General features: G+C 36.9%; 1 protein-coding gene across 1 annotated transcript; it reads right to left on the reverse strand.

Moving 5' to 3' along the window:
* Positions 1 to 730: 730 nt before the first annotated feature.
* LOC103521437 (venom serine carboxypeptidase-like) lies at positions 731 to 24,895 on the reverse strand. The gene is made up of 3 exons (XM_026832136.1): positions 23,711 to 24,895; positions 22,536 to 22,659; positions 731 to 966 (listed from the first exon to the last, which is right to left on the reverse strand). Exons 1-3 carry the CDS (start codon positions 24,893 to 24,895, stop codon positions 731 to 733), a joined length of 1,545 nt encoding a protein of 514 aa, XP_026687937.1.
* Positions 24,896 to 25,231: the final 336 nt, after the last annotated feature.

A 25,231-nucleotide genomic window follows, 5' to 3' on the forward strand; every position in this document is an offset into this window, starting at 1 on the left:
TTATTTGTTGTTTGGAAGTTGTTGCTGATGTTCGTCATTTATTTTCATTTCAAGTTTTTCATCTGGTGCTGTCGATATGATCGGATCTGAAACAAGTGTAGGATACAAAACAAATTAGGGAATCAGTCAATCAGTTTATAAGTAGATACATAACGACCACTTTTGTCCTTGTTGTTGTTGTAGTAGTTCTTGATTGAACTGAACCTATCAACGGAGGTTTTATCGTTCCTAATTGAATACAAGAGGAAGACAGAATAGGAGAAAGCCAGCCGTTCCGAGAATGAATCTTATCTGTTTAAAGTTCGCCCCAGGCGAGATTTAAACCTGCGACATAGCGTTTGTAAGTGGCAGGCTTATTAGGCAGGCTAATATTGCATCCTATGGTACCGTACTAATCAATGGGTCCCATCTCGTAGATTCGTATAAGCATCAGAACCCAACTTTTAGGGCTGTTTTCTCCTACACCCTACACCTAAGCCCCGAAGTTTTTCTCGGAAAAACTCACTTTCTCCTATCCCGTCCATCTTCTCTTCCATTTCTTACACCTAAGCTTCACAGTGAGTTGTTTGCGGGTCCCATGAACTCACCATTTGTCGAATGACGGGCGATAGATCCGCGGCCGCGCTGAGTACCTGCTGCTGGCGAAACCACTCCTCAGGGCGCGCGGGGAATCGTGTCCCGCCCGCCGTGTGGTAGACACCCCGGTCCGCCCTCCCCGGGTCGGGCGGGCTCATAGCGTCGCTTCCCGCCAGAGCGTAGTGCGAGGTCTTGAACCGCGCGACAGAGGAACCCCGGCGAGGAACGCCTGCCCCCGGCGCGGGCTGTAGAAGTAGGCGTCCTTGAGTTGGGGCGAGAGAGGCGGGGCGGCGAAATAGTCGTCGCTGGCAGCCAAAGTGTCGGGGTCGTCGGGCGAGGAACGTTTCCCGTGGCCGCCGAAACAGGAGTGACCGAATGAAGCGCAACCTCCTGGGGGAGAACAGAGAGAGGGTGACGGGATGGGTTGATTATTCCGACTAGTTTTTAGATAATAATTATTATTATTAGGTACTTTCCTTACCTATCCTATAATAAGGAAAGTATAAATGGGAGAAAACGGAGGTCCTAGGTAATGTTCTACAAATTACTCTCGAGTCTCGACATAGGTAGGTATCTTTACACGAATTTAGTCAAAAGGTAACACATACTTTTCCCTGAACTTATTAATACACTGCGGCATACTTTGTGCGTTTTCTTAGCAGTTGGGTATGTTATTTTTGGCCTATGAGAATATTTCGTTTATAGGAAGAAATATTTACATATTATAATCAAATGAATGTGAAGTTAGAAATAAACCTTATTGTTTTGCTTATCTCTTCCTCACTCTTTTCTATCATTCCTACCTAAGGACAACATTATTTCATTTGTAGACGATGCTAGGTAGATACGTAAAATAAACCCACCTGAATTGCTGCTATTGCAAATTTAGTCTCTATCTTGATTTCTGGTAAATCAGACACTTTTTCCCCTTCCTCTTCCTCTCTATCCTCTATCTCATTTTCTTTCCTCTTTCTCACTCTATCTTTCTCCGTCTCTCTTTCTTTTTTCCTTCTATCTAGTCCAGTGGTTCCCAACCTTTTTTAGACAAATACCCTTTTTAAGCTCAAATTTAGCCATTACCCCCCCCCCCTAAAAAAGTAAAGCATAGAAATAGCTATAGATAGGGAAAGAACAAATACATATTGAAATTGTACCCAGTTGGTCAGTAGTAGTTTTATTTTTTTTTTTATTTTTTTTTTAATTTATTTATTAAATTTAACATATTTTCAATAAGTAGAACAAAAGCACATAGTGCACATCTCAGATGCTTATCTCTTCCTCACTCTTTTCTATCATTCCTACCTAAGGACAACATTATTTCATTTGTAGACGATGCTAGGTAGATATGTAAAATAAACCCACCTGAATTGCTGCTATTGCAAATTTAGTCTATCTTGATTTCTGGTAAATCAGACAATTTCGTGTACTTTTTTTTCCCTTCCTCTTCCTCTCTATCACTCTATCTCATTTCTTTCCTCTTACTCACTCTATCTTTCTCCTTCTCTCTTTCTTTTTTCCCTCTATCTAGTCTCTTTTTTCTCAAATTGTAGGTTTTTTTCTCTGTTTCTTTCTCCGTCTCTCTCGCTCCCCTTTCTAGAATGCATTTAACCTCTTCTCCTTTTCTACATCTGTCTGTTCTCTCTCTCTCTCTCTCTCTGTCTCTCTCGCTCCCTATGTTTCCCGTTTGCAAAATGAATGATTATTCCAGATGACTTGTATTCCCTATGCATCATCATTACACAGGGCCGCAATCAGGTATAGGTGTACCAATCCCGGGCTTATAGGGTTGCTAAAATGTGTAGGCCTAATTGCGGCCCTATCAATCCTGTCGTTACATATTGCAATATTAGAAATAGACTTATAACACGCTCCCCGCCCAATATCTCCCTTTCTCTCTTCTATTCTTCTTCTTCTCCTCCTCCTCCTTCGTCTTGTTCTTCTTCTTCTTCTATTCTTCTTCTTCTTCCTCCCCTATTTCCTTCTTCCTCTCAATCTCTTATCTCTCCTCCATTTCCCACTATTCCTTCTATTCCTTCCCTTTCACTCTCTCTTCTTCTTCTCCTCCTCCTCCTTCTTCTCCTTCTTCGTCTTGTTCTTCTTCTTCGTCTTCTTCTTCTCCTTCTTCGTCTTGTTCTTCTTCTTCGTCTTCTTCTTCTTCTTCTTCTTCTTCTTCTTCTTCTATTCGTCTTCTTCTTCCTCCCCTATTTCCTTCTTCCTCTCAATCTCTTATCTCTCCTCCATTTCCCACTATTCCTTCTATTCCTTCCCTTTCAATTTCGCATTCTTCTCTCTCCCTCCCCTTTCCTCTCCCTTCTATTCTATTCATTCCCACCTCTTTCCTTCTCTTCTTCTGTCTGTTTCTATACAGCTATTACTTACCTTTCAATTTGTCTTTCCTCTCTCTTCCCTTTCTTCCTCCAATCCTCCTCTTCCTTCTTTGTTTTGCCTTTGTTCAATAAGTCTAAACCTCAAGTCATGAGATTCATGGGTGCTATGACTCTAAATCATGAGCTATTTGAGTCATGAACTCATGACTTATTACATCGGGACTCATGAGTTATTTGTCCTGGCGCTCAAAGTCTTTAATCCTCTATTGAGGCTGTTTTGAACGTTATACAACCATCCTCTGTGACCGAGTGGTCACTGACTTTCAAGCAGGAGGTAATTTGTGTCATGACTTCATGAGTCATGTCATGACTTATTATATCGGGACTCATGAGTTATTTGTCCTGGGCGCTGAAAGTCTTTAATCCTTTATTGAGGCTGTTTTGAACGTTATACAACCATCCTCTGTGACCGAGTGGTCACTGACTTTCAAGCAGGAGGTGCTGGGTTCGAGTCCCAGTCGGCGCGAAAATTTCCTGACCAAACTTTTCTGAAAATTTCCTGACCAAAACTTGTTTTGTGAGTATACATTTTACGAAAGGAAGAATCTACTTTTTTTCTAGATCTCTTTAGGTATTCTTTTAATTTCATTTTAAACTATAGGTATACGTATACCTACCTACCTGATATGTGTAGGTACAGGTTTTACAGACTATATATCCTCTTTCTTCTCCCTCTCCATTTCAACCCTCCCTTTACCCAAAAAAATTCCCTTTTCCTTCCTCTCTTTCTCTCTCTCCTTTCTGCTCTACCTCTATTCCCTCTTCCCATTCTCTTGCAACTCTTTCTCCCCGTATGAAAAATCCCCCCTATTAATATAGAAATCTAGCCGCTTTCATTTTTTTTCTCCCATTCTTCCGCAAATAGAAACATGATTAACCTAACGGGAAACTTTTCCTCTCCCTCATTCTTTTCAATTTTTCCCTCCCTCTCTTGACCTCCCTTGTCAATTATTGACGGAGGAGGAGGAGGAGAAGGAGGAGGAGGAGAAGGAGAACGAGGAGGGGAAGGAAGAGGAGGAGGAGGAGGAGGAAGAGGAGAAGGAGGAGGAGAAGGAAGAGGAGGAGACGGAAGAGGAGGAGGAGGAGAAGGATAACGAGGAGGAGGAGGAGGAGGTGAAAAGAGAAGGAGGGAATGAGGAAAAGGGGGTATGAAAGAAGAAGGGGGAAGAATAAGACGAAAGAGAAGAAGAAAAAGAAGGAGAAGAAGAAGAAGGAGAAGGAGAAGAAGAAGGAGAAGGAGAAGAAGAAGAAGAGAAAGAAGGGAAGGAGGATGGCTGAGGAGATGAGAATGAAAAGAGTAAGAAAGAAGGCGAAGAGAAGGACGAACAGAAGAGGAGAGGAAGAAGAAGAAGAAGAAGAAGAAGAAGAAGAAGAAGAAGAAGGAGGAGGGTGAGAAATGAAGAGAGAAAAATTGTCCCAGTCATCATAGTAATAAATTCTTTCAATGATTTGTCTGATAATTCTCTCTTCAGTTTCTACCTACTTAGGCCAGCCACTCAAGCTCAAACCATCAGACAGACCTGGGTCTTTCAGACAATCTTAACGTGACTGGGGAAAAAAAAACTTCAGACCGTAGCCTCTCAGATGGTCTGACAGACCTGGGTCTCTAGCTTTTTCCGCCACACACGTTTCGACTTTGGGACGGTCTGAGCGTGCGTGACGGGCTTTAAAATTTAGTAGGTAGTACATACATAGGTATTAGGTATCAGAGTTGTTAGAGATTTAGATATTAGGTAGGCACCTATACGACCAGAGAAAAATAGGGGAAGAAATAAAAGATGAAATCCAAAGAAGAGAAGAAGAGAAAGCAGTTCCCAAATTCCAAGCGCCAGCCTAGTTGGTAGCGCGTCTGCCTTGCAAGCGCTAGGCCGCGGGTTCGATTCCCGCCCGGGGCGGATTTTATCCTGATGGGATAATGTTCGTTCTCGGAACGGCCGGCTTTCTCCTATCCTGTCTTCCTTCTCTCTTCGATTTCGGGACTATAAGACCATAGCAGTTACAGTTCTCTCTGTAAAACCTCTTAAAAAAAAAAAAAAAAATCCAAGCGTACCAAACAGGACGTATTTTTTTCCTCTCTCAACCCCTTGCACACTTTTTTTTTTCCCCTTTTTAATCTATTTATCAATCTATAGGTAGAATTCCAATCTATTTATCAATCTATAGGTAGAATTCCAATCTATTTATCAATCTATAGGTAGAATTCCAATCTATTTATCAATCTATAGGTAGAATTCCAATCTATTTATCAATCTATAGGTAGAATTCCAATCTATTTATCAATCTATAGGTAGAATTCCAATCTATTTATCAATCTATAGGTAGAATTCCAATCTATTTATCAATCTATAGGTAGAATTCCAATCTATTTATCAATCTATAGGTAGAATTCCAATCTATTTATCAATCTATAGGTAGAATTCCAATCTATTTATCAATCTATAGGTAGAATTCCAATCTATTTATCAATCTATAGGTAGAATTCCAATCTATTTATCAATCTATAGGTAGAATTCCAATCTATTTATCAATCTATAGGTAGAATTCCAATCTATTTATCAATCTATAGGTAGAATTCCAATCTATTTATCAATCTATAGGTAGAATTCCAATCTATTTATCAATCTATAGGTAGAATTCCAATCTATTTATCAATCTATAGGTAGAATTCCAATCTATTTATCAATCTATAGGTAGAATTCCAATCTATTTATCAATCTATAGGTAGAATTCCAATCTATTTATCAATCTATAGGTAGAATTCCAATCTATTTATCAATCTATAGGTAGAATTCCAATCTATTTATCAATCTATAGGTAGAATTCCAATCTATTTATCAATCTATAGGTAGAATTCCAATCTATTTATCAATCTATAGGTAGAATTCCAATCTATTTATCAATCTATAGGTAGAATTCCAATCTATTTATCAATCTATAGGTAGAATTCCAATCTATTTATCAATCTATAGGTAGAATTCCAATCTATTTATCAATCTATAGGTAGAATTCCAATCTATTTATCAATCTATAGGTAGAATTCCAATCTATTTATCAATCTATAGGTAGAATTCCAATCTATTTATCAATCTATAGGTAGAATTCCAATCTATTTATCAATCTATAGGTAGAATTCCAATCTATTTATCAATCTATAGGTAGAATTCCAATCTATTTATCAATCTATAGGTAGAATTCCAATCTATTTATCAATCTATAGGTAGAATTCCAATCTATTTATCAATCTATAGGTAGAATTCCAATCTATTTATCAATCTATAGGTAGAATTCCAATCTATTTATCAATCTATAGGTAGAATTCCAATCTATTTATCAATCTATAGGTAGAATTCCAATCTATTTATCAATCTATAGGTAGAATTCCAATCTATTTATCAATCTATAGGTAGAATTCCAATCTATTTATCAATCTATAGGTAGAATTCCAATCTATTTATCAATCTATAGGTAGAATTCCAATCTATTTATCAATCTATAGGTAGAATTCCAATCTATTTATCAATCTATAGGTAGAATTCCAATCTATTTATCAATCTATAGGTAGAATTCCAATCTATTTATCAATCTATAGGTAGAATTCCAATCTATTTATCAATCTATAGGTAGAATTCCAATCTATTTATCAATCTATAGGTAGAATTCCAATCTATTTATCAATCTATAGGTAGAATTCCAATCTATTTATCAATCTATAGGTAGAATTCCAATCTATTTATCAATCTATAGGTAGAATTCCAATCTATTTATCAATCTATAGGTAGAATTCCAATCTATTTATCAATCTATAGGTAGAATTCCAATCTATTTATCAATCTATAGGTAGAATTCCAATCTATTTATCAATCTATAGGTAGAATTCCAATCTATTTATCAATCTATAGGTAGAATTCCAATCTATTTATCAATCTATAGGTAGAATTCCAATCTATTTATCAATCTATAGGTAGAATTCCAATCTATTTATCAATCTATAGGTAGAATTCCAATCTATTTATCAATCTATAGGTAGAATTCCAATCTATTTATCAATCTATAGGTAGAATTCCAATCTATTTATCAATCTATAGGTAGAATTCCAATCTATTTATCAATCTATAGGTAGAATTCCAATCTATTTATCAATCTATAGGTAGAATTCCAATCTATTTATCAATCTATAGGTAGAATTCCAATCTATTTATCAATCTATAGGTAGAATTCTAATCTATTTATCAATCTATAGGTAGAATTCCAATCTATTTATCAATCTATAGGTAGAATTCCAATCTATTTATATTCTATAGGTAGAATTCCAATCTATCTACCTCCATCTAATGGAGGTCCCTATGTACTTATCGAATACATACCTAATGTTCCTCTGTACAACTGTACCTACATCCTATTTTTTTTACCTACTCGCATTTTTCTCTTTCTTTTCTCTTTTTAGCCCGTCCTCCCTTTATTATTACGATAGTAATAAAAAATAAAAAAAAAAATGGACCGATTGCAATACTTTCATTACTAGTATAGCTCCGCTATACTGTAGTAATAGAAAGTAAAAAAGTTATAAGGGACGGGCTATTGTATTCGCTTCGGTGTCGTCTGTCTGTGTGTCTGTCTATTCCCATAGATAGGACTTATCCAAACCTGGTCGACCTATATATCAAATTAAAGGTCTTTTTACCAGGAACACGAAAGTGGTGGTGCAAATTTTGTCCAGAGAACCAAAAAGCAAAAAAAAAAAAAAAAAACTGGTTTTTGGAAGAGGTTTTTCACATTTTCTCACACAAATGAGCTCTGATCTTGAAATCTGTCGCGACGACCTATGAACTCAAAGCGAGAAAGTTTTAGATAACACTTCAGTAGTTAATTTAAGACCGATTTTAGCGTCACCTATGTTAAGCTACGCCGAACAAGGCCAATAAATGAATGGGTGACTGAAACATTATATTGGAAATAAAGGGAGAACGGGCTCAAGTCTTGATTTTAAATCATTACATGAAAGTAAAATCAAAAAATCAAATCAAGAATAATAATAAACTGAAAATTAAACAAATTAGGTAGGTACATATGTAGGTATAGGTACTGATTTTCTCTAATCACGATCGTATAAACTACGGACTAAAAAATTCCCGCGGAGGGACGGGCCCAGCTTGTTTTTTTCTCAATAATTCAATCAGGCATCATCGTTAATTTTATGTTTCACTCTTTCTCCCTCCCTTCTTCTTCTTCCTCCTCCTCCGTCTCTCTCTCTCTCTCTCTCTCTCTCTCTCCTTCTAGTCAAAAATGATCACTTTGCGAACTTTGAAAATTTCAATTTCCCTAATTGTTTAAATGAGGAAAACACACCCTAAATACCTAGGTTACTAGGAAAATACCTAGGTTACTAGGTATTTTCCATTTATAATTGTGTCGATGTTTAATTAGGAAAAACTTCATTGTATAATTAGTTTCCTTTGAAGTTTCTTCTTCTTCTTCCTCCTCCGTCTCTCTCTCTCTCTCTCTCTCTCTCCTTCTTGTCAAAAATGATCACTTTGCGAACTTTGAAAATTTCAATTTCCCTGATTGTTTAAATGAGGAAAAACACACCCTAAATACCTAGGTACCTAGGTTACTAGGTATTTTCCATTTATAATTGTGTCGATGTTTAATTAGGAAAAACTTCATTGTATAATTAGTTTCCTTTGAAGTTCTGTTAACGAGAATTGAGAAGTTCACTTGAGACAAAATTTCTGCTGTTCTGTCTACTTACATTTTTCTTCATTCTCTACCTGTAGGTAGGAAGTACCTATTACCTACCTACTTTATCTTCTTGCAATGTAGAATTTTAATATTCGCTACATTTTTCTTCATTCTCTACCTGTAGGTAGGAAGTACCTATTACCTACCTACTTTATCTTCTTGCAATGTAGAATTTTAATATTCGTACCTTTTTTTCTTACCTATAAAATAATAATAATAAAAAAAAAAGGTTTGATCAGGGCATCAGGGGTTTGGTTAATGCTAATGCATAAGCACATGTTATCACATTTTTAGTTAAATTCCTTTTTTTTACGAATAATTTCCAAAAAAATATCCTTAGGTATATATTACCTACTTCTTCATTTCCTAACATGATTAGTTCCGGTTGCTTATGTGGAACCCATAGTACTTAGTTCAATTCCTGACTCGACAAATGAAGGAAGAAGTGGTGCAGAAGACAAAGAAGAAGAGATTATGCACAGAAGACGTGAACATACAAGGTGAAAACAAGCCAATCTATATCAATGATCATCTAACGAGAAAGAGAAAACATATTACCTACCTCGGTGGTGTAGTGGTCAAGGCGCTCGCCTGGTAAACAGGAGGGCGTGGGTTCAATCCCAGCCGAGGTATGGAATTGTAAATTTAAAAAAAAAAGGTTTGATCAGGGCATCAGGGGTTTGGTTAATGCTAATGCGCATAAGTACAACATGGTATCACATTTTTAGTTAAATTCCTTTTTTTACGAATAATGTCCAAAAAAAATATACCTACCTACCTAGGTATATACCTACTTCTTCATTTCCTAACATGATCAATTCCGGTGGCTAATGTTTAACCCACAGTAGTTCAATTCCTGACTCGACAAATGAGGGAAGAAGTGGTGCAGAAGACAAAGAAGAAGAGATTATGCACAGAAGACGTGAACATACAAGGTGAAAACAAGCCAATCTACATCAATAATGTGGAACCCATAGTAGTTCAATTCCTGACTCGACAAATGAAGGAAAAAGTGGTGCAGAAGACAAAGAAGAAGAGATTATGCAAAGAAGACGTGAACATACAAGGTGAAAACAAGCCAATCTATATCAATGATCATCCAACGAGAAAGAGAAAACATATAATGAATGACCTGGTCGATTCAGCTTGCGCTGCCAAGACCCTTTGTTTATGGTCAAGATAATAATACTCTGTTTGAGGCAAGAAGAATAAAGAACGAGAAAAGCTACAAATTTCTGTGGACACGAAATGGAAAAATATTCATCCGGAATAATGAGAGGTATATTCTGTTTGAGGCAAGAAGAATAAAGAACGAGAAAAGCTACAAATTTCTGTGGACACGAAATGGAAAAATATTCATCCGGAATAATGAGAACAGCTTGGTTATTCTGTTGAATAATCAAGATGATCTGAAGAAAATAATATTAAAGAAGAATAGAATAGAATATACCTTGTTTATCCTGCTCGAATGAGACTAAAAAGTCCCTTTACCCCAGCAGTCTAAACAAGGTCTCGTGTATTTTATGGGTTTAAAATGGTACAATACATAATTAATACAGTAGACCTTGCTTAGTTATAAAAAAAAAGAAAAAGAAAGTAAAAAATAATAATAATGAGAAGAAGAGATGAGAAATAAATTAGTGATGGAGGTGAGATGGATGCTATAGTGAGGTTTGAAGGGATTTACGGGGAGGACAGGTGGCCATGTCAGTCAAGTGTACACACACACACACACACACACACACACACACACACACACACACATTTATTATTATTATTATTATTATTATTATTATTATTATTATTATTATTATTATTATTATTATTATTATTATTATTCTTAAATTGGAAGGAACGAAAGCAGCGTCGCTTTTTTTGCTCTCTTCCTAACCCTACCCTTCAAAACCTAAATACTTGGAACGTACAAAAAAACTCATGTTGACTCTCTGTGTGTAGGTATTGTTGTAATATTGTACATATCTCCAACAAATGTATACATGTTTCTCTAACAAATTGTATCATTAGAAAGATATGGACCAATTTGTTCGAAACCCACGCCAGTCTAGCGATTTTAAACCTGCACACATGTAAATATGTTGCCGCCCCTCTTACGACTTACAATGCTTGAATAGAAAAAATCTAAAAATGAAGAACTAAATTCTGTAGATGTTTATGTTTGAGGAAAAATCTGAAAGAGACAGATGACGGGTTTCTTTAAGTTTTCAGTTGACAATAATAAAAACATCATTTGTTAAAAAAAAAATAAAAAGGAGATTTAAAAATAATAATAATAATGAAAAATATAAAAACGGTGTGCAATCTGCAATAGGTAGTTCAATAATTTTCAAGTTCGCAATAATTTTTGTGGTGCTTCAGCAACTAGGATGGAAATGGAAACCAATACCTATTACTCGATTCATTTTTGCAATCCTTACTGGGTATTCCATTTTTTTTTACTGGGTATTCAATTGGGTATTCCATTTTTTTACTGGGTATTCAATTGGGTATTCCATTTTTTTACTGAGTATTCAATTTTTTTAACACCCCCATGTTGAATCAACACACACAAATTTCATACATTGATAACGCGAGTCACAGCAAGGGTGCTGAAATTTATTCTAAACTCCGATATATAAATATAAATCAGGGCCTTATACAGGGTGGTTCGTGATTTGCGAACCACGCTTATATCTCAGAAACGGCTGGGAATTAAGGAATGAAATAAACGGCATCATGTACACACAACGCAACACAACTCAACACAACACACGCTCAGAGGTGGTCACTTCTTGCCCAATTTCCAATTTTAATCATTAAGTTACAATTTTAATAATTGTTAAAGGAACTTTGACGACTTTGAAGATTTACCTACATCTAGGTAAATATTGAATCAAAATTATGTGATACATTGGAATCTGGAAAAATGAAGACCTAAATAATGAACAAAATTTGAATTGCATAAATTCATGGTTATATCAAGCCATTATTGCAATGACAGTCATCGACAAATACAAGAAACACCATATGACACAAGAGACAAGCAATAGATAATGCCTAACATAAAAAATTATTATGGAGAAACGACAATCAAACATCAAATCCTACCAATATTAAATTGCATACCGAACGCACTAATATAGAATTAAACAACAAAATTGAAATAAAGAAGAAATTACAGGAGTATTATCTCACTAACAATACTGAAGTATAATTCCTGTTGACATACATATTATGTAAACCGTCCTCGTAAAAGTACACACTACACAAGCACTTAGAGGGACATATAAGGAAAAGTCTGTAAAGGATTCTAATAACATCATTTGAAGAAGGAGAAGGAGGAGGAGAAGAAGAAGAAGAATGAGAAGAAGAAGAAGGAGGAGAAGAAGGATAAGAAGAAGGAGGAGGAGAAGAAGAAGAGGAAGGAGAAGAAAAAGGAGAAGAAGAAGGAGAAGAAGAGGAAGGAGAAGGGAGGAGGAGAAGAAAAAGGAGGAGAAGAAGGAGAAGAAGAAGGAGGAGGAGAAGAAGAAGAGGAAGGAGAAGAAAAAGGAGAAGAAGAAGGAGAAGAAGAGGAAGGAGAAGAAAAAGGAGGAGAAGAAGAAGAAGGAGGAGGAGGAGAAGAAGAGGAAGGAGAAGAAAAAGGAGAAGAAGAAGGAGGAGAAGAAGAGGAAGGAAGGAGGAGGAGAAGAAAAAGGAGAAGAAGAAGAAGGAAGGAGGAGGAGGAGGAGGAGGAGGAGAAGAAGAAGAAGGAGGAGAAGAAAAAAAAAACTGCAGAAGCAGAAGGAGAGTAAGCACAAGAAAAAGAAGAGGAAGAACTGACTAAGGAGAAGAAGAAGAAGAAGAAGAAGACGACGAAGAAGCAAATTATTTTAAATTAAAAAAATCAAATGTTTGTGAAATGTGTGTGGAATTTTAAATTTAGCTTAATGCAAATAACATCATTTGAAGAAGGAGGAGGAGGAGGAGAAGAAGAAGAATGAGAAGAAGAAAAAGGAGGAGAAGAAGAGGAAAGAGAAGAAAAAGGAGAAGAAGAAGGATAAGAAGAAGAATGAGAAGAAGAAGGAGGAGGAGAAGAAGAAGAGGAAGGAGAAGAAAAAGGAGAAGAAGGAGAAGAAGAAAGGAGAAGAAGGAGAAGAAGAGGAAGGAGAAGAAAAAGGAGAAGAAGAAGAAGGAGGAGGAGAAGAAGAGGAAGGAGAAGAAAAAGGAGAAGAAGAAGGAGGAGAAGAAGAGGAAAGAGAAGAAAAAGGAGAAGAAGAAGAAGAAGGAAGGAGGAGGAGAAGAAAAAGGAGAAGAAGAAGAAGAAGGAAGGAGGAGGAGGAGGAGAAGAAGAAGAAGAAGAAGAAGAAGAAGAAGAAGAAGAAGAAGGAGAAGAAGGAGAAGAAAAAACTGCAGAAGCAGAAGGAGAATAAGCACAAGAAAAAGAAGAGGAAGAACTGACTAAGGAGAAGGAGAAGAAGAAGACGACGAAGAAGCAAATTATTTTAAATTAAAAAAATCAAATGTTTGTGAAATGTGTGTGGAATTTTAAATTTAGCTTTTCCATGTAGATTTCGTCTTTCTAAATGAAGAACTCTGCCAAGCTCTTCCCACATGGTTAAACGTTGAACTACAAATACAGGGTTACAATATTTTTTTAGGGAACAACAGTAAAAAAATACAAAGTCGATCCAGCTGTTATTTCGTCCCAAGGATCTAGGGAATTTAAAAAACTCATTTCATTTATTACTTTCTATTATTTTTCAGGCAGTAATTTCATTATATTTTTTATTAATTTAAACATATCTAATATGAATAAAATAAACAAATAAATCAATTTCTGATGATATCCCTCTCTCTCTCTCCCTCCCTCCCTATTTATGTATTTTTCTCTAAAATAGGGTGTCCTCCCTATCTTCCCAAGCAAAATGTAAACATACGAAAATACGAATTTCTGTTTACGAAATTACGAATACGAAACTTGGATAACATACATAATTATTATGGAATGAATAGGATACATTCTCGAATTGACATAAGATGGAATAAGAGGGGCTCAAATTGGGGACATATTATGTATTTAAGTATGTACATACATAATTGTGAAATTTAAAGTATGTATAATGTCTCCTACTTATTTGTACAAATACCTAACTTAGTATATTAGGAGTATGTAGGTACATGTATGTAGGTATAAAGGTCACTTGGAAATACCTAGGTAGGTAAACAAATGTGTGTAATGAACTAATGACTGTAATGAACTCTTGAAGTAGGTAATGAGGTTGTTTGGAACAAGAATAAATAATTGTTATCGATTTACTAGCGCCCTTTTATACTGACCAAAGTCCAAACAGGACTGGAAAGTCCCTTTACCGAATTGTAAATGTAATGTAAATGCAGTTTCTTTGTGTTATTATGTCACAACTTTGGTGCTCATCAATGATCATCTAACGAGAAAGAGAAAACATATTATGTTTGAGGCAAGAAGAATAAAGAACGAGAAAAGCTATAAATTTCTGTGGAATTTTAATCATTACCGCCGTATGTATGAAGTCTAAAGATAAACTTTAGTTTAACTTGAAATGAAAATCTTGCCAAATTTCATGAAAACTAGCCAGTTATCTCAAGAAATGACATGAAATTGGCAACATTGTTCGTCTTAAGTTAAACTCACAAGTTTAACTTTGGCTTTCATACATACGACGGTAAGTTACAATTTTAATAATTTTGTTAAAGGAACTTTGACGACTTTGAAGATTTACATCTAGGTAAATATTGAATCAAAATTATGTGATACATTGGAATCTGGAAAAATGAAGACCTAAACAATGAACAAAATTTGAATTGCATAAATTCATGGTTATATCAAACCATTATTGCAATGACAGTCATCGACAAATACAAGAAACACCATATGACACAAGAGACAAGCAATAGATAATGCCTGTATCTCAATAATCCTAAAATCCAATGTTTACCTACCATGCTGGCACCGGTCGCTATGCGCATTTATATTATGTCATAGCTACTCATTTTCCTCACGAGGCTGAGTGGGCCCCGCAACAGCCAGTCACGGAATCAATCATTTGGATGATACAATTTCTTGGCCCCGCCGGGAATCGAACCCGGGTCTCCCGCGTGCAAGGCGAGTGCAGTGACCACTACGCCATGGGAGCTGACGCCATTCCCCCGGGAATCGAACCCGGGTCTCCCGCGTGCAAGGCGAGCGCAGTGACCACTACGCCATGGGAGCTGAAGATTGGATTTCCTCACGAGGCTGAGTGGGCCCCGCAACAGCCAGTCACGGGATCAATCATTTGCATGATACAAATTTCTTGACCCTGCCGGGATTCGAACCCGGGTCTCCCGCGTGCAAGGCGAGCGCAGTGACCACTACGCCATGGGAGCTGACTGAAACGAGGCAGGGAATCGAACCCGGGTCCGTGCAACGCGAGCACAGGTGACCCCTAACCAGGGAGCTGACCCATCGTCATAATCTGCAGAAGACTACTTAAGCTGGCATTGCTGCAAATGCCTTGATATCCTCTATTGTTCTCTACCGAATTAACACCACAGTTGTAGACAAATATTTTCGTGATCAAATTAAATACCTTGGACAGGTCGTATCCCATGCCTTCCTGGCTTACCAGGTGAGCGTCTTGACCACTACCCTCCTCTCTTTCCTCCCCTCTCCCCCGGCAATGGAGGAGTTGCAAATGGGTAAAAATTATTAATAAATGGTCAATTCCTACGTAAAAAGTAGTGAAAAATCTAAATCTGAGGTCGAAACTCCGAAAAAGTAACTTTAAAAGGTCGAAAAATCAATTTTTAATTGCCGTTCTAATGAAGAAGTTTAAAGAGTTGTGACGTCAGATTTCACGTCAAACTGCGCAGAAACGCTTGCGCACAAACAAACGAAGCGGGAGTCATGAATTATGACGTCGCTGACTTCTCTACCGAATTAACATCACAGTTGTAGACAAATATTTTCGTGATCAAACTGAATACCTTGGCCAGGTCGTATCCCATGCCATCCTGGCTTACCAGGTGAGCGTCTTGACCACTACCCTCCTCTCTCTCCCCTCTCCCCCCGGCAATTACAAGGAACTCTCTCCATAGCTGGAGGGAGGGGGTTCCCAAACTTACAACGAAGATGATGCGGGCAAATTCTGAATTTTCAGATTTTCACCCCCAAAACAATTTTCAATTTAGGTATTTTTCTACGCGAGAAACCAGAAAGAGAGAGGGAGAGAGAGAGCTGCTTCTCCTTCTGTGGAAGTGAGACGTTTAATAATAAGAGGGAGAAAAGAAAGTGAGAAAGAGGAGAGAGAGAGAGAGAGAGAGAGATAAAAGGGGGGGGAGAGAGAGAGAGAGGAAGATAAAGAGGGGGAAGTGTTTAAATGTAAACACTTTTCTTGTATTTTTCGAGGAGGAGGTACCGTATAACTGAATTTGTATGATTTTTCGTGATTATTTCGTACCCATCCCCTCTCCTTCTCCCTCCTCCTCCTTTCCTCTCTCTCTCTCTCCTATTCTCTCCTTCCCTCCCCCTCTCTCTATACGTATATTTGTCTCTCTCACTCCCTAGAGTGCGTGATCTCATTACACTTTATTTACATAATAATCATTTCTTTATAATTCACTTGTCTCTCTCACTCCCCCTCCTTCCCTTTTTTCGCCCTCTCTCTCACTCTCTCTCTCCCCCTCTATCTCACCCTTCTCTTTCCGAATCTTCCCTATTTTCTTCCTCTCTCTCTCTCTCTCTCTCTCTCTCTCTCTCTCTTTTTCTTTCTCTCTCTCTCACTCTTTCTACCTTCCCTCTCCTTCGTTCTCTTACTACCTATTATCGCATTTTCTCTCCTTCTCTTTCTCTCTAAGCGTTCTGTTCGCTCTTTCTCACTCTATTTTTCTTGTCGTTTTTCAATTTTGGGTCTGACATCCTTCCTTCAGATTTAGGTTTTGGTGGATTTTTTAAATTATTACTTAGGTAGGTGACTAGATTTTTTTTTTTTTTTACGGTCAAGTACTCGTATGTAGGTACAAACCTTAACAAATTAATATTTTTGTTTATTGGTTTATCTGCTCATTTAATTTTTCGTCCTGTCAGCAGAATTAAAATTACCTACCTAAAAATATTATGGTACGTATTAGGTACAGTACCTATTGTTTTAGTCTGACATTATATATCTAGGTACGTCTATAAACGTAAAAAATGTACCTCGGTAGGTATTAACCTACCTACTTGTGTAAAAATCTGGTGTGAACATCACACGACTTTCCTTATCCTATTGAATGATGCTTATTTGAGTGTTCTTTTACCCTAAATTTTACAATATCTTTGACCGTTTTGTGGCTATAGCTGAAAACCGCCAAAAAACGGTCGAAATCTGTCCAAAAACGGTCAAAATACCGCCAAGCGCAGCAACCATCTCAGCCAAACGTTTTGTGTTGCATCCTTGTCACATTTGAGAGCTACATACCAAATTTCAAGTCTCTAGCTCAGGGGTTCTTAACCTTTTAGAATTGGCGGACCACTATTGATAAACCAAAAATCTCGCGGACCACTTGAGATTATGTATGTATAATATGCAATCAATTGTACATTGTACACGCTATGTGACAATGGGTATGTATTAGAGGACCTATATCTACCTGTAGGAAAAGAGATAGAAAATGAGAAAAATTAACATTATTATTTATTTATTTTTTTGTTTGTTGAGAAAAACAATTTTTTTATTGTATAATATTAAGAAACAAACAAAAAAATAAAATTTTAAGTAATTTGCTAAGAGAAAAAAAAGGTTCGTTCAGTGGCCATCTAATACGGAGTATGTCAGACCAACTCACCAGACTAGGGTTTCAACCCAGGACCTCTAGCTTACGAGAATCCACAAATTATTACTTAGTTAATTACTACCTATCACGCAATGTTTAACTCTGAATTCTATGAACTCAATGAGAGGGCTGTGCTTGCATTTGGTCTACCAATTTTTCAATTTGGGGGGAAACACTCTTGGTAATTGCCAAACGTAGGTCGAACTCGGGATTCATTAACTTGGAACGCTGTTTTGTCTTGATTGCAACGACCATAAAAAAATATGTCCCCTGACGACGTTTTTCGGAAACTGAAAATTAAAATTGATTTTTTTTTTATTTTTTATATACCTATATGTAGGTAGGTACTTATTTGTCTGTTGGACACACTACCTAATAGAAACGAAACTTACCTACCTACCGTTCATGGGGTTATACCCTCTGTCTATTAACTTGATGTACCATGGTGTACCTATACCTCATGTGTTAGAATGGTGTACCTACCTACATACCTACCTAGATGATAATTATGTTATACCTATACCTAATATGGTCTAATGACTAATGTATATCGATATGCACGACCTAGGTGTTATAATGAGGCTCTGTCTAATTAACAACATGCACTTCTACTTGACTTTTTCCTTATTAAAATATTTTACATAATACTTAAGTAGGTGCTTACTACTTAAGTACTTACAAGTCCTAGTAATCTAAGAACTCATTTTGATAATAAAAATAAATAAATTTTCGACTCCGGCGGGCATTGAACCCAAGTTCTTCAGTCAGTAACCCTTGTGTGATTGATAAAATGGGTACATAATAAAGTTTCCCCCCACAGACAAAATCTCCAGGTAGTCCAGGTAGCATAAAGCCTTTAAACTTCCCACAGTTGAGGGAATTTTGGAATGGAGCAGTTGCAAATGGGTAAAAATTATTAATAAATGGTCGATTCATATGTAAGAAGTTGGGAAAATTCCAAATCTGAGGTCAAAACTTGGAAAAAATATCTGTAAAAGGTCGAAAATTCAATTTTCATTTTCCATCCGAGTCCTGGACTCTGACGTCAGACTTCATGAGATGCGCAGAAACGTATGCGCACAAACATGAATGAATTTAGCTCGGGATCTAGAAGTCTTGGAAGAAAAAGAAAAGTTCCGGAATCCCTCATTTTCCCAGCTTTTTGACTTTGAAACATCATCCAAGTAAGCGCAACTGTTCTATTTTAATTGTGATAGCATTCATGATACTTGTCACAAATGTTGTTCCCTGATGAATGTGTTAAATGAAAATGTGTTCCCTCGGTAAATTGTATTCCTTGACTTGGACTCGAATCACGAACCTCTAAGTCCGAAGTCCACCGTGTTAACCTGATACTGAGGTTGATTGATAATAAAATGTCAGAAATTTTATTTCTTAAAGACACAAAACTTATTACCAACACATCCATCATCTTAGAAAGCTTTTCCTGATTGCACCTAGGTATTTCTGATATTTAGTTTATCTAAGTTATAGGTAAGTTTCATTATCTATTGTTTCATTTCGACACACACAGCTTATGGGGATTTGGAAAATGAATTTCGGGACATATCGTAGTATTGAACGGTGTAGTACCTACAAACCTACATACACAAAGGATAACCACATAGGTAAGTATACCAACATGTTATTACCTAGGTAAGATATATTTTTTGTGAGGAAAAAAACGGATCAATCAAATCAAAATGTATTTATGTATGAATGTTATTTGTTTTGTGGCCATTTGTCGAATGAGGGATGAGGTACCTACCTCAGATGCTGAGATTTTTCTATGCTTGTCTTCCCATGTGTCTTTATTTTCTACCGAAGTGAAGCTAGCCCTGAATCTGATTGAAAGATTAATCGTATTCAGGTACCACCTGTACCAGCTAGGTACGTTTCTACCAACAAAATATTTTACATTACGTACAAATTTTCTGTACCGCCCTAGGTACCTCGTTAGATTACAAATAATTTTGTATCATGTTTAAACTTTAAAAGAAGGTATATATATAAAAAAAAAGATTCGACCTTACTATTCAAACCAAACACCCACAACCTTTTAAAAATCTCCCACACCCACACATAGTGGGGGCAATAAGATGTAGTGTGGGCAATAAATATTTGACTTTTCGACCATCCTACCACCCATCATTCTCAAATAACTACCCTCCACCTTTACTCTCCACTTCTGCTTACACTAGACCATCCTACCCCAACCTGTTACCTCACCCCACCCTACAACCTCCTACCCTCAACCTTTGAATCCCACCCCTACCCTACCCCGCCCTCTAACTAGAAGTTGTAGAAGAAAAAGAAAAATTCCGTAAGTCCTCATTTTTCCTCCTCTATGACTTTGAAACATCACCCAAGTAAGCACAACTGATCTATTACAAGGAACTCTCTCCATAGCTGGAGGGAGGGGGTTCCCAAACTTACAACGAAGATGATGGGGGCGAATTCTGAATTTTCAGATTTTCACCCCCAAAACAATTTTCAATTTATTTTTCTACGCGAGAAACCAGAAAGAGATTTGGAGAGAGAGAGACGGGGGAGAGAGAGAGAGGGAGAGAGAGCTGCTTCTCCTTCTGTGGAAGTGAGACGTTTAATAATAAGAGGGAGAAGAAAGAAAGTGAGAAAGAGGAGAGAGAGAGAGGAGAAAGAGGAGAGATGGAGAGGAGAGGAAAAAAGAGAGAGAGGGGGAAAGAGGAGAGAGAGAGAGAGAGAGAGAGAGAGAGAGAGAGAGAGATAAAAGGGAGAGAGAGTTTGATAATAAAAATAAATAGAAAAACTTCGACTCCGCCGGGTATTGAACCCTAGTTCTTCAGTCGGCAAGCCTCCTGTGATTGATAAAATAGGTATAGATATATAATTAATTTTTCCCGTACAGGCGAAATCTCCAGTAAGAGAAAACCTTCCCAACAGTCGAATTTTTGAATGCTTCTCACAAATGTTGTATCAACCCTGATAAATACACCTGGATAAATTTTATGCATTGGCTTGGGACTCGAACCACCAACCTCCAGATCCGAAGTAAACCGTTCTACCCACTCTGCTACTGTGCTGTGGTTGATTGATAATAAAATAACAATGTCAAAACTTTCATTTTATAATGGCACAAAACTTATTAACAAACACATCCATCATCTTGGAAAAAGAAAGCGTTTCCTGATTGCACCTAGGATAGGTTATAGGTTAACAATGTCAAAACTTTCATTTTATATAATGGCACAAAACTTATTAACAAACACATCCATCATCTTGGAAAAAGAAAGCGTTTCCTGATTGCACCTAGGATAGGTTATAGGTACCTATAGATATCAATTGTTTCATTTGTACACACACAGCTTATGAGGATTTAGGAAATGAATTTCGGGACCTACTCGTAATATTGAACAGTGTAGGTATAGTATACCTACATACACAAAGGATAACCACATAAGTACATATTTATTACCTAGGTAAGATATAGATATTTTTACGAGAAAAAATAATAAAAAACGGATCAATCAAATCAAATTGTGAATGAAATGCTGGGATTTCTTTTTTATTGAAGACAAAAGTGCTTTTCTTCTCTTCCCATGTCTGATCGGAAGTTTTACTGTATTCACAGTGGGTAAGTACAACTTTTCTGTACCGCCCTAGGTACCAACCTCATTAGATGTTAACAAATAATTTTGTATCATGTTTAAACCTTAAATTACCTAGTAAAAAAAAAAAAAAAAAAAAAAAAAAAAAAAAAAAAAAAAAAAAAAAAAAAAAAAACTCATTTGTAAAGGTGGAAGTAGGAAATCTAAAAGGAAACAAAGGTCAGATTGACCTGAGAGAAAGCCTCTCTCTCTCTCTCTCTCTCTCCTTCTATCTCTCTCTCCCTCTCTCTCTCTCCCTCCCTCTATCTCTCTCTCCCTCTTTCTATCTCTCTCTCTTCCTCTCTTTCTTCAATTTCGTTGTGGGAAACCTCAAAATCAGCTCTTAACCATTTGGCTTTCGATGGCAAAATTTACAAGACGTTACTATATTTCTACTATTACTGTTTGTAGGCACCAAAAACCAAAAATTGATTTTTCTACTCCTGCTTACGCCAGACCATCCTACCCCAATCTGTTACCTCACCCTACAACCTCCTACCCTCAACCTTTGAATCCCACCCCTACCCTATCCCGCCCTGTAATCCCACTGATCCCCACCCTAAAGCCTGCTGATAAACCCTATAAACAACTCAACCAGAGCTCTTAGTGGACGATAAATACATTTTCTAAAGAGATTTCCATTGCCAACCTTTTTTCGGGAGAGATGTTTTGGATTGCAAAACACGTACCTGCAGTAAAAGTAAAAAGGAAAAGGAGAGGACGAAGGGAGATAAGGAGGAGAGAGGAAAGGAGAATGGGTGGGATAAAGATACAAAAGAAAAAGGTATGAATTAGAATAGGAAAGGCTAAAAAGTAGTAAATTAGGGGTCGCAAAGTTACAAGCTGAAGAAGCGGTGATAGCGATAAAAGAAGAAAGACAAGAAGGCGGAGGATTAAGAGGAGGAGAAGAAGGAAAAATGGATTAGGAGGAGGAGGAGGAGGAGGAGGAGGAGGAGGAGGAGGAGGAAAAGGAATATGAAGAGGAGGAAAAGGAATATGAAGAGGAGGAGAGGAGGAAAAAATGGAAGAGAACGAGGAGCAGCAGATGGATAAGAACTGTAGGCAGATTAATAGAAAGAAGGATTCTCTACAACATTGTGTTTGTTGAGAAATCTTGCCAGAGTTTGGGATAAAATGATAAAAACGAAAGAAAGTAAAAGCAGAAAAGAAAAAGGAAACAAGAAATTAACCAAAAATGGAAGAAGAAAAATAGAGAGACAAAAAAAGAAAGAAACGAAAAACAAGGAGAAATACTCAAAATGAAGGTATCCAACAAAACCAAGATGAAAATTTCAAATTGACAATTGAGGATTTAAAAAAATAATAATAAAAAAGTAATAATAACAGGTAATAGTAATAATAAAACACCTGGTAAACTAGGTGTGTAGAAGATTATTACCTCCTATGATACATGTGTCAAACACGTGTTGCCAAAGCTCCAGATTACTCGAGTACCATGGTGGGAGTTTTAGCGTGTGAATCTGACATCCTAGATAATCAAATAGACAATAACAACCTCCTAGCTCCCAATATCATTAGATATATAACAAACAACCCAACAGCCTCCCAACTCCTAATATCATTAGATAACATCTGATAGAACAGCAGGTTCAAAACATTTGAACAATACTTTCAAAACAAGCTTGGAGCTTAGAGGAGCGCGTAATCTGACGCAGAATTGATACAGATATCTTGTCAAAAGACTGTGTGAAATAGAAAACGTCTTTTATTGAGCTTATTGTTACAACTATGTATTTACTTATGTTAAACATTTTATACTAACAAGTCTTTTTAAAATCCCGACTTATTATGTTTGTTGTTGTTGTTCTTACTTTGAGCACAAGTAACCACAAGGTAGGACAAGAAAATTCTGAGAAACATTCTCGCTACAGCACTGAAGAACGAACTAACAGACAATTCACAACTCACTGAAACACCAGGGCCCTGTTTCATGAAACTTAAAAGTCCTGTAATACAGGGAAATTGCCTCTATTAAAGCCAAATTTTAAAGATGGTCGTTTCACCGAAAGATATCAGTAAGAATTAATTTAAAAATGAACAGCCAGTTTTAGGAGTTGATTTTATAGGAACTTTTCGAAAGCCCGTATTATAGGACTTATTATACAGGACTTGTTATAAATGTTGTTCCATACTTTACTATAGGAAATACTTAGAATATAATAATTTTTAGAAGTAGAATGTTTCGTGTTTCATAGATCTACTTGTACAAATGGGAAATTTAGCTAGTATTATAGGCGAATGTAAGATCTTCCTCGAACATGATTATAAATTGATTTGGGAGTGTTTTCGCCATAATATCAGTAAATTTTATAGGAAATTCACACCATTCTGTTTCATTAAAGAATTGTATTTTATTTTGGAGCTTGTATTACAGGAGAAATTTTAGCATATCGAGATCACGCGTAATTTATTTTATAAGTTTGCGATCTTGGTGTTTAGGTATTTCAAACACAACGTAAGTTGTGTAATGTGACATATTATGACTTTAGTGGACGGTTTGGACTAAAATATGACAAATGCCTCTTTTTTTTTTTTTTTTTTTTTTTTTAGGACTCTGTACGATGGATTGCGACTGTCGAGGATGTTTTCAATGTTTCCTTTGACAGAACCCATGATATCATTCTTGAGGAATACGTCTTCAGTGACAGACGTGTCGTACGTTGTATTTCCTACGTGTACAGCCTTTCTGAACGTAGTTGTGTTGAATAGTTCTACCATGAGGGTATTGGGTGTGTTATCAGCGATAGGGACCTGGTAGTTGTATAGGTTGGTGAAGTTTGTCAGTGTATTGTAGATGGTTTTGTCATGGAATGTACCAACGATAAGTTCATCATAGACGTCAAATGCTTCTCCTAGTTTCTTCTGGAAAATCAAGTCAGTTATTTGCTTCTCTTTGTATTCAAACAGTTTCCTTCCATTATCATCAATCAGACCTATTTGATAGAGATATTTACTATACAACATCATGTAGAGAGGATCAGTCAGATCATTGCCAAGCGCAAAGCCTTTCAGATTAATTTTAATGTCAGTCACTGGATTGTTCTGATAAATGTTGAAACCCAGAGAAGTGCCGAATTGTCCAATGTAAGTCTCTCCAGTGATAAAGAAATCATTCCTCTGATATTCATTGAACACTTTGAAGAATTGCACCAGAGCAATGTACAAGTTGAGACCTACCTGTGTCTTATTCCTCGAGTACAGATCATAATCCTCGGCAAAACTGAATCCTCTTCCCACAGGATTATCAATGTAGATGACATTGTGATTCTTGGACCAGTATGTTTTCCTCTTCTCCACATAGGGTAGAGGTTGTCTCTTCTTGTTCTTGTTCAACTGGAGGGGACCATTCTCTTGGAACAAACCTGTCATGGAAGAAGAACCAAGACCTGCGTTTAACCAAAGCAACACGGGAGCATTGGACGGATATTCTTCAGCTGGGAAGAACCAGAAGAATAGTGCTGAGGAATATTTTTTATCCTCTGTAGAGTTCACTCTGAAGAAACCGGAATAACTTTCAATATTAAAACCTGGCAGCTTTACCTCTGAAAGCTTCTTAGCCTTGTCCAGTTCTCCTCTCTCAATATAATCCGTTAGTATGAGGGGTGATCCAACGTCCGCGCTGGCGAATGGTTGATTTTGAAACACATCTGTGAATTCTGGGAGTGTAGGGTATCTGTTGTTGTTCTTACTTTGAGCACAAGTAACCACAAGGTAGGACAAGAAAATTCTGAGAAACATTCTCGCTACCTACAGCACTGAAGAACGAACTAACAGACAATTCACAACTCACTGAAACACCAGGGCGTGCTCACTGGTCATTTATTCAGCGCACATTTTGATGTAGACGTCTAGGTTTTGCGGCACATTAGGGATTCATAAACGCAAATTGTGCTACCAAGAAATATGACTGATTTATTCGAAGAGATAGTTCTTATCTTTTTATGCCTTACCGTGGCGCGGCGGTAATGGTTTACCTTCCCAAATATGTACCTACATATCAAACTGTATAGCGTCTGTAGTTCGTCTAGCCAAGTTGTATAGAATTCACGACGCGACGTAGCAATTTCAGAATTT

The sequence above is a fragment of the Diaphorina citri genome, unplaced genomic scaffold, assembly GCF_000475195.1.
Source record: "Diaphorina citri unplaced genomic scaffold, Diaci psyllid genome assembly version 1.1 scaffold74, whole genome shotgun sequence".
NCBI lineage: Eukaryota > Metazoa > Arthropoda > Insecta > Hemiptera > Psyllidae > Diaphorina > Diaphorina citri.

Excerpts from the sequence above, each read along its gene's own strand:
- LOC103521437 (XM_026832136.1), bottom strand. The coding sequence starts at position 24,895 with ATGTTTCTCAGAATTTTCTTGTCCTACCTTGTGGTTACTTGTGCTCAA. Across the intron at positions 22,660-23,710 it reads GTCGCAATCCATCGTACAGA|CTAGGAGGTTGTTATTGTCT; the intron begins GTCCTAAAAAAA and ends TGATATTGGGAG. Across the intron at positions 967-22,535 it reads TGACACATGTATCATAGGAG|GAGGTTGCGCTTCATTCGGT; the intron begins GTAATAATCTTC and ends GTTCTCCCCCAG.